Genomic DNA, 12,978 nt, shown 5'->3' on the forward strand with positions numbered 1-12,978 from the left:
AGGGAGACTGCTGAAATTCCCTTCTTCTTGCATAATTACCTTATTCCACTGCATCTTTTATGCCGAATGTTCCCGTCTGAATGTGCTTCCTCTCCGTGCTCCAGCCCTTTCCGAGCATCCAGTTTGGTTGTGGTACCTGCCATGGCTTTGTTTCTTACATATGCACATGAATTCATTGCATTATTGCTGTATTCTATTAGCTAGCTTGGTCATTTTAGCTCCTTGACAGCTTCAGGCATTTGTAGGTGTTTCATTCGCCCTCTTTCTGAAGATGGGATCCACATCACCTAGCTTCAGTCTTCCTTCACGAGTGTCCACCTGAGCTAACTATCCAGGCTCCATCTCCAGCCAGGCGAGACAGACAAAAAGACCTCCAAATAGACAGAGCGAGCCTCCAGAAGACAAATCATCCCATTGTAACACACGAATCAAAGACATCTCCCATCGCTCATGGAGCAAATCATCATTTCTGCTTGCTGCTGGTGACCGTGAACTCCTCAGGCACTTTTCAAAATAGATGCAGCCTCATTAGAGGGAATCTAAAGCCTTGAACCGTTGACTTGCCTTTCTGGATTAGCCTGGGCAAGTCCCGTGGAAATACAGAAACGGTGGTTGGGTCTCCAGGGATGTGCAGACCACAGGCTGGAACACGTCCCTGCGGGAGCCCAGGCAGCCCGGCTGAGCTGGATGTCTTAATTTTAGGTGTCTAATGTTAAATGAGATGAATCTGACACTTAAAAAGGTTTGGGGAAATGTTTCCGTCTTATTTTGTATTTACAAAATATAAAGGTATATAGTGAATGTTTAAAAAACAATAACAGTAATAACAGTAATTACAGGTGAGTGCAATTTGCCTTTATCTTTTCACTGAAGCTGCTAGAAAAATTACTGCTGTGCTGATATTTGGCAGGGATACCGATGCGAGTACCCACTTGTTTCTGAAAAATGCTATTGGATTTTTAATGACCATCAGCAGCACAACCTTGATTTTTAAATGTCATACTAAATGTAGCAGTTCCAGCCTCCTCTGCCGTGGCACGTGGGTGTCTGAGTAGGGATGAATCAGAAAGCAGAAAGAATTGCTGGTGCTTTCTGTGGCTCCCAAGTTTTCCTTGAGGGCTTCCCACCCAGGAACTGGCTTGAATCGTCTGTGGGTTGTGTTGCGGCATCACAGTCCCTGGTCCTGTGGCAGCACTCCTGCTGTTGCTTCCTCCTCTATTAATGCATGATTAAGTCGCTTGATGCAGAATGAGTTCGTTAGATTTCTCCAGGAGTTGGTGTTCCTCAGGTCATGCTTTCTGTTGGTGAAAACCGGATAAATAAAAAAAAAAAAAGGTTTCCCAGCTTTTGCAGATGCAGCTTTTCCATTCTCTCTCCGGCTGGAAGCGTTCCCCAGGCTTCGCTTTTAGAGCTGCAATCTGTGCTTGGCATTTGCGAGATGGTGATTTGCTTTTGTAAATGGAGCAAAGTCTCATTTTTGAATCATGACTCAGTGAAACAAATCTACTTTTCTAGTCTAAAATGATTCTAATAGCACTGTTAAACCCGGTGGGACTAGGAACAGCCAGAGTTTAAAAGATGACATTGCAGTGGGTGTGATTCTCCCTGTGATCCAGCATCTTCCCTTCCCTGTTAGAGGAGTGGGGTGGATTGGGATGCGGCTCGTACGCGATGAGCGGATCGGATGGTTAAGAGCAATACCTTCCGTCCTGGCACCCGGGGGTGCTCCGGGGCACGTCCCTAAGCAAAATGGGTGGGAGATGATAGAAAGATTTGCTTGATGTAATGTGCTGCCTTGCTCGGTTACGGGAGGAACGCAGAGACTTGCGAAACAGATGGCAGGGTTAAAATAGGACGGAGCATCACGGAGATGCTGCTGGAAGGGAGAGGAGTGAAGTGCCTGTTCTCACACTTCGCTTTGTGTCTCGTGGAAGAGCTGGAGAGTGCCTGCGCTCCGCTGGCATTCCCAACAGGGACGCGCCAGGCAAAGGCTTTTTTTTTTTTTGCTTTTTTTTTTAATATTATTAGCACTTGTCTTAAAGAAAAATCAGCTCAAATGAGCAAGCAAACAAACAAAGTGAATAACAATCGAAGGTCTTGGCCTGAGGCCACCTTTTAATGTCTCTCAAGATTATTAGTGGGATGCGTTAGATAGGCACGCGCTGCCGCTGGAGAATGTAAACCGAAGTGTTAGGAGCCCGACGGTTAGCACGAAGGCTTTCTTCTTGCAGTGCTTTCAGACAGCTTTTTGCAGCGTGTTCATGTTACCTAAGGCATGTGAATAGGTTGTTGGGGGTTTTTTTGAATATTTGAGTAGCTTTGCATGTCTTGAATTATGCTCGGTGTGTTACGGCAGACCTCACGGGATGCTTCCGTGCAAAGCTGCCCCTCTGCGAGTTCCTGTCGCAGAAGGGTCTTGTTCAGGGGTCCTGCAGCAGCAAAGAGTTAGGCAGGACCCTGGGTGTCCCTGCGTTTGCCACCATCCTTGGCCAGTTGAGTTTTGGAGCCAGGAGGCTGGAGGTGTGCTGAGAAAAGGAGTGTGAAGAAGGGGAGGAGCGGGGAGGCAGGAGCCCAGCACTCACGCTTGCGCCTTGGTGCGGCTGCCGATGCTCCTGGGAGCTCTGCAGTTTCCCCATCTATAAATCAGGGGGTGCTTTGAAGTCTGTGTGATGGAAAACACCGGATGAGCTCAAGGATGCAGCATTAATCCTGCAATATTGTTCTTCTTCCTTGCTGTGTTGTGATTTTTGAAAAGAAATCAACACAGTTTTTGTGCGCTGTGGCTAAAATGGCATGGAAATAAATGAGTTCTGTCTGTACTCATAGAGAATCGCTCGCTTTTTATTAACGCAGCTTCTGATGAAACAGACCCCATCCTTAGGCACCGATATGCATTTGACCTACAGTAAAATAACAGGCTTTCAGAAATGCACAGGGAGCGTTTCATAAGCGTGGCACATATAGCCTTAAGGTTGATTTACGCCTCAGAATAAAGCATCGGTTTGGGTGATTGAGTGCTGGGGGGAGTTCCTGTGATGTCCTTCTCCATGCACCATGGAGTGCTTGCTCATACCTACCTGGAAGGATCAGTCATTCAACACGTTGTGCTGGAAGAGAGCTCGTGCAGTTCCCTTGATCGTTGCGGATGGAGCATGAGTCACCCCGTCCAGCCCTTAAATCACGGCGGGCTGACAAACCCTCCAGAGTGGACTGCATGGGCCCTTCCTTCACCGTCAGAACGGAGAAGATGGGCCAGCCTTGACAAGGCTCTTTCATACCCTTTCCTTCACAGGCTCCTCCGGTTCTGTGCTGACAGGGTGACAGCAGTAGCCCCGAGAATCCAAAAACCTTTGCTTCTTAATCCTAAAATGGTTTGTGGGTCTTTGGTGAAACTCATAGAAGCTGAGCTGGGGTCTAAGGCCCTTGAGAGCTGCATCCCTCCGCTTGCCCTGGCGTCGGTGGGAGCTTCAGGTGCACACCACCACCCTCCAAAGCAGACCAGCGAGTCACCCGGCCGTCAGCACTGACATTCACATAGCTGGGGGGTACGTGCTGGCACCAGAATAAAGCTCGGAGCTGGCGAAGCCGAGGGTCAGGAGAAGAGAGGGGCTCTGGGGTGTCCTCGGGAGTCTCACACGTACCAGGACAGTGGGATTCCTGCCTGGGCTCCCTTGTTACCATGTGTGATCTCCAGCCCCTTTTCATGGTACCCTTTTTTTCTATGATATAAATACAGCCTGTCGGTTTGTTGTTTGCGTGCGTTCAGCAGAACAATCTGGCGTGGCGGATTTTGTTATGGCACCTAAGGCTTTATTGTCCGGAGCTGGTATTTGCTCTTCTACACTGCTCCATGGAGAGGTGAGGAGGAAGAGGGGTTTCGCTTCAACTCCGTCCCTCTGCTCACATCGCTCCTCTCCAGAGCAGTTGTGCTTTGGCTGACAACTCGTTTTGGTTCACCCAAACGAATAGCCCAGCTCCGCCGGCCGCTCTCCTGCGGCCAGGACGCTGGGTCCCGGCTGCGGGGGCTTTCTTGCGCCCCTGCGAGGTGTCTCGCTGCGGCAGATTTGCTGTTCTGTATTTTTATTTAATTACTTTTACAGCTCTTCATGTAAATCTAATTATCCATCTGTTATGCTACATTACAGCACTGCAGCTCGTCTGATTTTTTTTTTCCTGTTCCAAAATATTAGCCGCGTTAGCCTTGCCCTCTCTGGGCTTCGGCGAGCCGGGTCCCGTCCCCGCAGGGCTCTCGATGGCTCTTGACCCTGGCCGCACCGTGAGAAGTAGCTCTGCTCTACGCTTCAAGCTCAAAATTGTTGTGACTGCAAAGGGCCAGAAAACCCAGGGTAGGTAATTCCGCTACGTCGCATAGCCAAGAGCAGAGTTTGCCGTGGTTAAACCCGACTTCACTATGTCCCCAGGGGGCTCAGGGCTCGTCCATAACGGGACGTTGTAGCCATCCTGCTTTCAGCAGGGACATTGCAGAGCTCATAAGAAGCTCAACTATCTCTTGCTGGCGCGTGGGACGCAGATACACGGTCGAGAGCAAGCCCAGGTTCCCCCAGCTTTGCCAGGCAGTCCTCCACGCTATTTCTGCCGCTCTGGGGTGACTCACGCTCCCTCGGTTTAAGTGTCACATTAGCCCATCAAAATCACAGAATCACATACTCAGCTCCAACTTATTCTCTGCAGTTCTATTCTCTTCTTAGCGACAAATACTCAATAACCTAATTGCTCATTAAAAAGCCACACTTGCATCTATGTAATCCATTATGTCACGTTGAGATGTGTTGCTCTCACAGGGATGCTGCTGCTCCCCCGCTACTGTGATGAGCGCCTGGCTTGGTAGAAAGTGAGAAGGCAGCATCATATTGAAGTGGAGATTTTCATCTTCTCGGGGTTTTTTTTTTGTGTCTCTCTCCTATATTCTGTGCTTTTGAACATCTAACATCTCTTTTATGCTTCACATCTTTCATACGAAATTGTTGTATTGTGTTGCCTATTGAAACCTAGTTTTCCTTTTGTCAGGTTTTCCCCTCTCACCCCCACTTTCTTCTTCGTTGTATTTTGATCGGCATAACTACTTAGGGCTCCATTTTTCTGGGTGGTTTTTAATATCCTTAAGTCGTAGCTCTGAAGGCCTTTGTCAGCGATAAACTCAGGTTTGAGCCGATGCTCAGAGAAGAGGCTTTCTAGGCCAGCTCCGCTGCGTGCGGACCTCGGCGGGGGCTTTGGGGTTGTCTGTGCTTCATCGTTCCTCCTCCTAACTCCAAATAGTCGCAGGCAGCTTCTTTGGGTTGGGGTTATTTTATTATTATCCTGTACGTCTCCTATTGCGAGCGCGAATGTCCCATCTCCTTTTTGATAGTGTGAGACTCTGCAAGAATGGAAAACCTCTGTGTTAAACACAGATTTTTGTAAGAGATTCACCAACCCTGCACTTAAGCATCGTTTGCTGGCATCCCACAGCAGAGCCAGGACGGCTGTTGCAGAGGACTGGCGGGGGCCGGGAATTGTTTGCATTGAGTTGTCCCAGTTATCCCCTTCTCAAGCCCAAAGTTTGGGAAGAGATGTAGCCTGCCGGTGCGTTACCTGGGTTCGGAGCCGGCTGGGCTCGCTGCGGCTGCACTGCAGCCGTTTCTGATGGGGACAGTTCGTGCGGCAGCCAGCGCTTTGAACGCAGCGGGAAACCATGTTCTCCGCATGTGTCACTTCTCATGTGGACTATTTTAATGTTGGTTGGTTGGTTTTTTTTATTCTTAAACCTGCAATGTAAAATTCAATTGTGCAAGTGTTAATGGGCTGCTGATTATCCTGCCTCTTTTTTCTGCCCTTATTCAGAGTCTCAGATTTACAGCTATAGCTCAGGCTGGAATTACTGAATTCCAGGCAAACCTTTAAGCATTGACATTGTAATGATCAGTTTTTATCTTTCCATCTATTATGTGTCAGATAATTTTAACGTGAATATATTTACAAGAGCTGTCAGAAATCCTCCAAATACAGAGGCCTCTGGAAAAGTTGTTGGCCTTTTCACGTGTGACCCTGCTTGTGTTGTTTTTCGTGTCCAGGACTCACAAAAATGACCTTTTCCGTTGCCTTTCAAATTCTTACCCAGGTGTGAAGGTTTGAGAGGCACAAGAAGCCGGGCCAGGCTTAGAGCCGTGTTTCAGGATAATGCCGTCACTGGCACATTTTGGGCTCGAGCCACTTCACTCTCTTGCGAGCAAAGCGTCAGTGCGCTCTCATTTTCTTCGTTAAGAGATTTTTGGAGTGAAAGCTGAGGAGGGGGGCTGAAGGGAAGGGGAGGGAAGGTAAGCCATGCTGCCTTGCTGCCTCTTTCTGATCCTCAGGTTATAGCGCAAGCTAAATAGACTGTACTAAATTTTTTAGGCTGTTTCACAGACTTACAGACTTTGATCCCCGGCTTTGATTTCCCACGCGGCATTGCAGACCGCTGGTTCTGACAAGAGAAGAGACCCATTAAGTCCTGTCTAGCCCGGTGATTATCATGCCTTTTGACCATCACACCGGGCTTTCATCAAAGCCCGAGCTCCAGACTTACCTCCCTGCACCCTGGGGAAGATGCTGGTGTAACTCAGCAGCCGGTGGCCACGAGAGCGGGTGTGCGGCCACCGCCGCAGCGGGACACGCTCCAGCCAGGACAGGAGAAGTGCCATGCTCATTGCACGCCCCCATTGGCACCTCTTTTTGGTCCTTCTCTACCTGGCTTCAGCAGAGCAGTAAGGAGGTGACCCTTTTTTTCCTAGGGTCTCGGGTGGTTTGGACAACAAGCAGGCCAAGAAATAAATGTTCTGTGTGTGTCCTTGCCGGAGCAGTAGCGACGAAGCCATTTACCTGCCTGCCCTGCTCTGTGCTTCCGAGTCCCCAGGTCCCTCCGTGCCGCTTGGCTTTCCTTTTTTTTTTTTTTAATCTAAATCTAATTTTGCTGCTGTATTGCAAGTTCCCACTTAACTCGAGAGCCGCTGTTGCCTCGGGCTGTGTTGCTGCTTTTCAGTCTTCCCACGCCCCTCGCATGTGTGGTCTGGAAAAAAGCTTTAAAAAGTCTCTTCTAAATTTGTGTGCGTGTACTTGGGGTCACCCTTACCCTATTGCTCCTAGGATATCTCTTCATGGAGCTCTTAAAAAAAAAATAAAAAATCCCTTCTTCAGCAAAACAGGAGCTGCTTCCATGCAATCAGTTTGCCAGTGAAAATGGCAAAGGAGAAGCTGGATTTGCAGGAACAACAGCCGCTGATCCTCCCAAAACATGTCCAGGGAGAAACAGCAGCCGTCCCACGAGCAGGTCCCTAACAGCCTGATGGCAAGGTGCAGGGGACCCACAGCGTGTGGGGGTTACAGGCTGCAGCACGTGGAGGGGCAGTTTGGAGGGCTCTGATCCCAGCTTGGGAGACCGCATCTCCTCCAGGAAGCCTCCATCGTGCTGGTGGGTCCTCTGGCTGGTCATCCCTGTCCTAAAGGTCTTGCGGCTTCCACCGAGAGCTTTAATGGAAGAAAAAAAGGAAGAAGGGAGCAAACATCTTGACCTGGCAGCTGGTGGAAGATGCTGGGTCCCATCTCCGCCTTCACCACCTGCCCAAGGCAGGAACTGCCACCGGTCACGGGCGCTACGGCAGCTTCATTTCAGTTTAACTCTGATAGCGCTGATCACAGCGTGTCAGCCCTTGTTTTTATTGCTTTTGCTCCCCTCTCCACGCGCTGTTGAGGCTCGCGGTGTTCTGGCAAACAAGCCTTGACTGTAATAATTTCTGGCCCCTCGTGGGAAGTTGTAACTCCAACGCAGTGAAACACAAACTGGCAGAAAATGGAGTGTTTCCTTCTGCCATTGCGAGCTGCAGCAGGCAGGCTCCGATGGAGGTTTTCTGCTGGCTTTCCCTCCCCTGCTTTTGTTTTTCCCCTCTCCACCGAAGGGCACGGTCACCCTCCTCCAGTCACCGAGAGGGAAATGTGCTGGGCTGATGAAATGGCACATTAAATTTGTGCTCGGCAAAGTCACAACTCCAGGAGCTTTGGAAGGAGGCAGGAGTGGGAAACGGAAACGTTGTTTGTCTTGGGGCCAAAATGATGTGTCTTCAGTGTTGCGGTGGTCCCTGGGAGAGATGGGGAGGAGCATGAAGGTCTGCAGGGAGCAGGGACATCTCGAGTTGGGTGGAGGATCAGCCTGGTTTGGGATTTGAAAGCACAGAGAGTAGACCATAGTCTATGCCATAGGAAGGAGGGTATTGTCTCCAGGATCCATATCAAGAGGGTCTGGTGGCCCGTGTCCAGAGCTGTTCAGTGGCACGATCTGGGATGGATGACTGTCTCAAGAAGTTCAGAATCTTTTGCCCAAGGACAAAGCCCGCCTTGTGAGGGACAGAGCTTTCTCAGGAGCTGCTCAGAGACGATGGCGTGGGCACTTGTGGGCAGTAGAGATTCCTGCCGTTCTCCCCGAGCTCTTCACCCCTGCTCAATGTGTCTTGACCAGCATGAACACCAGCAGCGTGCCCATTAACTCCAGCGCATCCCAGTGCCCAGGCGGTTTCTTGCATGGATCAGTCCCAATGAGCCTGTCCCCAGGCTTGTTTTCTGCTCTTCAGGTACAGAATGAGAGAGGTGGATCTGATGGACGTGGGCCACGGGGCTGGGAGGCACAAAGACCTCAGACATGCAGTGAGGGCCACATCTGGAGGGGATGTGGTGTGACCCCACAGTCAGGGTGGGTCCTCCCAGGGCAAACTGGGGCTGTTTAACGCACGAGGGTGTCTCCTGGGAAGCTGCTTGAACCCAAGCCGGGCGTTTGTGTCGAGTCCCCATAGCGTTGTGCCTGTTCCTCACCCAGGTTTGAGGCTGGTTGATCTCTTGCGCGGAGCACTCTCAAATCTCTGCCATCATTGTGGCATCGGGGATGTCATCACAGGCTGTAGTCAGTCTCTGTCCCAGCCTCAGAGTTTCATTTCAGTGAATTTCCTTGCTGCTGCCACCATCCCCTTATCCGTTAGCAGATTAGCACAGGTTGAATTTCCCATGCGAGCACTCCACAGTCTGTCTCATTGTATTTATTTTGTTCAGGCTGCTTTTCCCTGGGCTTGACAGTGTAATTTGTACAGATCTGCACTGAGTTTTCTAAACCCTCAAACGAGCTTTTTTGTTAGTGTGAAGCCCAGACTATTGATAGTGGAGACATTAAACAACAGAAACATTGAGAAGCGAGCAGCACGCCTGCCATCCGGGAAGGCTTCCTAACCTCGGGAGGTGCTCCTTGGCAAAAACTCCACGGTTCAAAGATTTTAATTAGATCTAATCCTCCAGGTGACTAACCAAGCACTAAAAGGCATACCAATTTTTCAGTTGGGTCCCTTGCTGTAGAGTTTTTATTATTTATTTTAGATAGATGTGACAAAAGAACTTGGATGTCCCGCACTTAATGTTTTCCTGGAATGGCACTAAGAGGTCTCTGGTGTAGGAGAGTCTCCTCTCAGCGCAGTTATACTCAGAAAAGTGCCTGCCTGCAAGCTTGTTCTGCACTTACTCTGGTCTCCCTTGCCCAGAGTGACTTGCACATGAAATTTGGTCGAGTTCTCGGATCAGAGGTGGTATTTTCTGTGTGTTGGAGTTGCTAGCTCCTCCTTGGGGTCTGGAGATGCAGCTGTGGTTCCTCTGCCTCTCGTTTGCACCAGTCACGGAGCCCCAGCATTGCAAACGTGCCTGACAGTGTGGCTGATGACGTGCCAGGCAGAGCCGAACCTCCACTCCGTGCCTTCCCCTAGAAAAGCTCGAAGCAGAAACAAGCAATGACCCAACCGTACACAGAGAAAGGCAGAGAGCAAAGCTGGCATCGCTGCAAAAACAGAGCTGGGAAAAAACTCTCCTTGCCCCTCCTGCTTGATTTGCAGCAGAGCTTGTCACAGCAGGAGGGCTGTGTCTGAGCGTCTCCTGTAGCGGCTGGGTGGGTTTCGGAGATGCTCAGGGCTCTGGTCACGACCTTGGCGGCTGTGCTCGTGTTGCCCAGCCTCTGCAGGACGTTTCCTGCGGTTGTGGTGAGCACGGCCCTGCTCAGCCGTCCCCGCGCAAGTCCTGGCTGCGCCCACCTTGCTGCCGAGGGCACCTTCAGTGACTTTGGGACATGGATGGCTTCCCGCTGCTGCATCTCCTTGCTGCCCTATGGGTGTTGTGTCTCTGGGCTCCCAAAGGAGTCTAATCACAAGACTGGCTTCTGGACTGAACGGAGATGCAGGATTCATTCACTTCTGTAGGATGGATATTACTTATCTCTGGCTCTTTTGAGGTGAGCGTCACACTTAGCACCTCTCTGCCTGCTGGGGTATGTTAGAGGGGTCTTCAGCCAACCCCTGGCTGCTCTGGGAGCTGCGTGTCCTCCATCCCGCCATTCTACTCCTCTTCCCGTCCTCGCCCTGGGAGAAGTTGCTGAGGCTGGACAGGGCGCCGTGATGCTGCGGGGCTGCAGCACCATCCCTGGGCTGGAGGGGCCCTGGCTGCCCGTGTGGCTGCAGGTATGGCTGGAGATGAGATAGCGGTTGTCATCTGGGGGGAGGTTGCCTGGTGTCCAGGGGTTGTCTGGGGACAGCTGAAGGTTTTGAGGCCAATGCTGTTTGCTGCATTGACTCCTGACTCTCCAAAATCAGAGCCTAGGCTGTCAGAGATGCCATCACTGCTCAGCAGGAAGAGGGGGCTGGCCACATGGGTCACTTCCCACCACGGTGAGGTGGAAAATAACTTTTGGTGCAGGAGACTCTGCTGCACCTCTTGACGTGGTGAGGATGGGGGATAAACACATCTTGGTGTGTGCATCAGGTCCCACCTGGACCCAGGCACTACCAGAAGCTGGTTTGCTCCCAGGGCTGCCGGGCTGCCGCAGTGCTGGCACGCGGGGGTCTGCGGGTGTACGTGTGGACCACGCTGCGAAAATCTCTTCTGCAGGAGGATCCTGAAGTTCCTGGGTTTGTTCTTTCTCCTTCCTGCACTGTCTGGGCAGGTGACAATGTCGTCATCCTCAGCAGGGTGCCTGTACCGTGACTCTGCCTGGGTGCCTGCCACAGCAAATAGGTGAGGAAGGAGAAATCTAAGGTGGCTTTCAAGAACCCCCATTTTCCTGCCTTGAGGTCAGCCTGGTAGTTGGAGCCAGGAGCCCACACACCAGATCTGCCACCTCCGAGCCGTGGATGACTCCTAATGGTGCGGGAAGCAAAGCCTGGACGGAGCGGGGAGGGTTGGGGACATTGCTCGGCACCTTGGTTGACAGAGATGAGCTCAGGGTGTTGCTGTATTTCTGGGAGCCATGGGTTTAATTCTAAGCTGCTCCTGCCCAAGTCCATTTGTCTTCTGGTTTTTATTTTTTATGACCCTGTCTGCCTCTGTCTCTCTTCTTGGATGATGCTTGGCACTGGCTGCTCTATCAGCTTTCTGGTAGCAGTAAGAGCTGTGGGTGTTGTGCTGTACCGGGGATGCGTGACCTTTGTCTGGCCGCAGTGCAATTACTGCTTCAAAGTCGAGCAAAGGCTGAAGTGCTGGAGCTCTTCCTCAGAGCACAGGAGACCCGGGATCAGGGATGTAGACAGCCAGTACGTTGTGCTCCGACTGTGAAAGCCCTGCCAAAGAGGGAGCCTGTAGTGTCTGACCTCTCCACCACCTTCAAAGATGTACTAGAAGTGGGTTTGCAAAGTGTCTGCGTGGCCGAGGTGTCCCTGCCCAGGCAGCCGGTACCCGGGGGCAGTGCGGACGGCGGGCAAGGCTTGTCTTCATCTGCCTGCACCGGGGGCAGCTCTTCACGTCCACACCCGAAACTGTAGCCTGGTTCTTGCAGACAGAAGGATGGATTTAGCCATTTCTAGTCCTTGGAGAAAAGCACTCGCAAGAGGGGTGTGCGTGGTGAGACCAGGCGTAATTTGTGATTCAGAGGTGCTGGGGACGAGCAGGACCTTCCTCCAGGTGAGCTGGAGGGCCGGTGCTGCAGCGCAGGAGCGGTTCAATAAATCAGCAGGTTAACAGCAAGCAAGGAGCGGGCGAGAGGGGGAAGGTAAGAACCGAAACATAAAAGGCTGTTAAGGAACAGATGTCATGTGAAGCAAGAGGATTAACAGCTGTGAGGGAAGCACAGGGGAGGGCTCCTTGCCAGGGGAAGAGGGGTAGGACATGGTGGGGTGGTGCGGATGGCCCAGTGTGCCCTACCCCAGCCCCATCGCCTTCGCTTCAGGTTTCATCGGTCACGGGCCATGTTTGGGGTGGCCCGCAGGGCTTCACAGCTTCTCCATAACCATGAGCCACAGCCGGTGGGAGCTGGGGGGGTTTTTCTCTGGGGTCAGGCTGGATCGACCCTCGTTCGTGTCCGTGGCAGAGGTGCTGCCCCAGCCAGAGGGCGGCCTGTCCCACCCTGCCATGGCCCACTCTGTTGGTGACCTGCCTTTTATTTCTGTCCTTGCAGCAACCCCAAAGTCCAGATAGAAGCAATCGAGGGGGGCGCGCTGCAGAAGCTCCTGGTTATTCTGGCTACGGAACAACCCCTGTCTGTCAAGAAGAAGGTGAGCGGCCAGGGATGCACCTCTGGGTAAAGCTGGTTTTGTGCCCAACTCGATGTAAGCGCTCCTTGGGACGTGGCTGACGCCGTGAGAGCGTGGGACCCTGCGCTGCTCTCCATGCTGGGTGGGCTCCATTGCACCCAAGGGTGCTGGACCACCCCCTGGCAGCCGTGCTCCCCCAGTGCTGCGGGTCTCGCCCCCACTGCCGACAGCGGCGCGCACGGCAGCCCTGCCAGCCCCGCAGGGGACAGGGCTCGGTGCTGCGGCTCCTCTGGGGTCCCCGTGGCAGGCGTAACCATCAGAGGCTAACAAACATGGGAACCGACGTTTGGAAGGAGCTAATTGCTGGAGCCAGCCCCGCGTCCCGCCTTTGGCGCCAGCCGAGCAGCGCCGAGAGCCCCCAGCCAAATGTGCAGCGCTGTCCGTCGGGGTGGGGGCTTCC

The 12,978-nt window shown here is 52.2% G+C and overlaps 1 protein-coding gene across 4 annotated transcripts in view; it reads left to right on the forward strand.

Annotated features, from left to right (window-relative positions):
* The window catches only part of SIL1 (SIL1 nucleotide exchange factor), a 97,091-nt gene that overhangs the window by 79,712 nt on the left and 4,401 nt on the right, over positions 1-12,978 (forward strand). For all 4 annotated transcript variants that reach the window (XM_075766263.1, XM_075766266.1, XM_075766264.1 and 1 more), the window contains one exon: positions 12,443-12,539. In XM_075766263.1, coding sequence (XP_075622378.1) covers positions 12,443-12,539 — 97 coding nt within the window. The remainder of the gene's footprint in view (positions 1-12,442; positions 12,540-12,978) is intronic.

The sequence above is a fragment of the Balearica regulorum genome, chromosome 14 (genome assembly GCF_011004875.1).
Source record: "Balearica regulorum gibbericeps isolate bBalReg1 chromosome 14, bBalReg1.pri, whole genome shotgun sequence".
NCBI classification, from domain to species: domain Eukaryota; kingdom Metazoa; phylum Chordata; class Aves; order Gruiformes; family Gruidae; genus Balearica; species Balearica regulorum.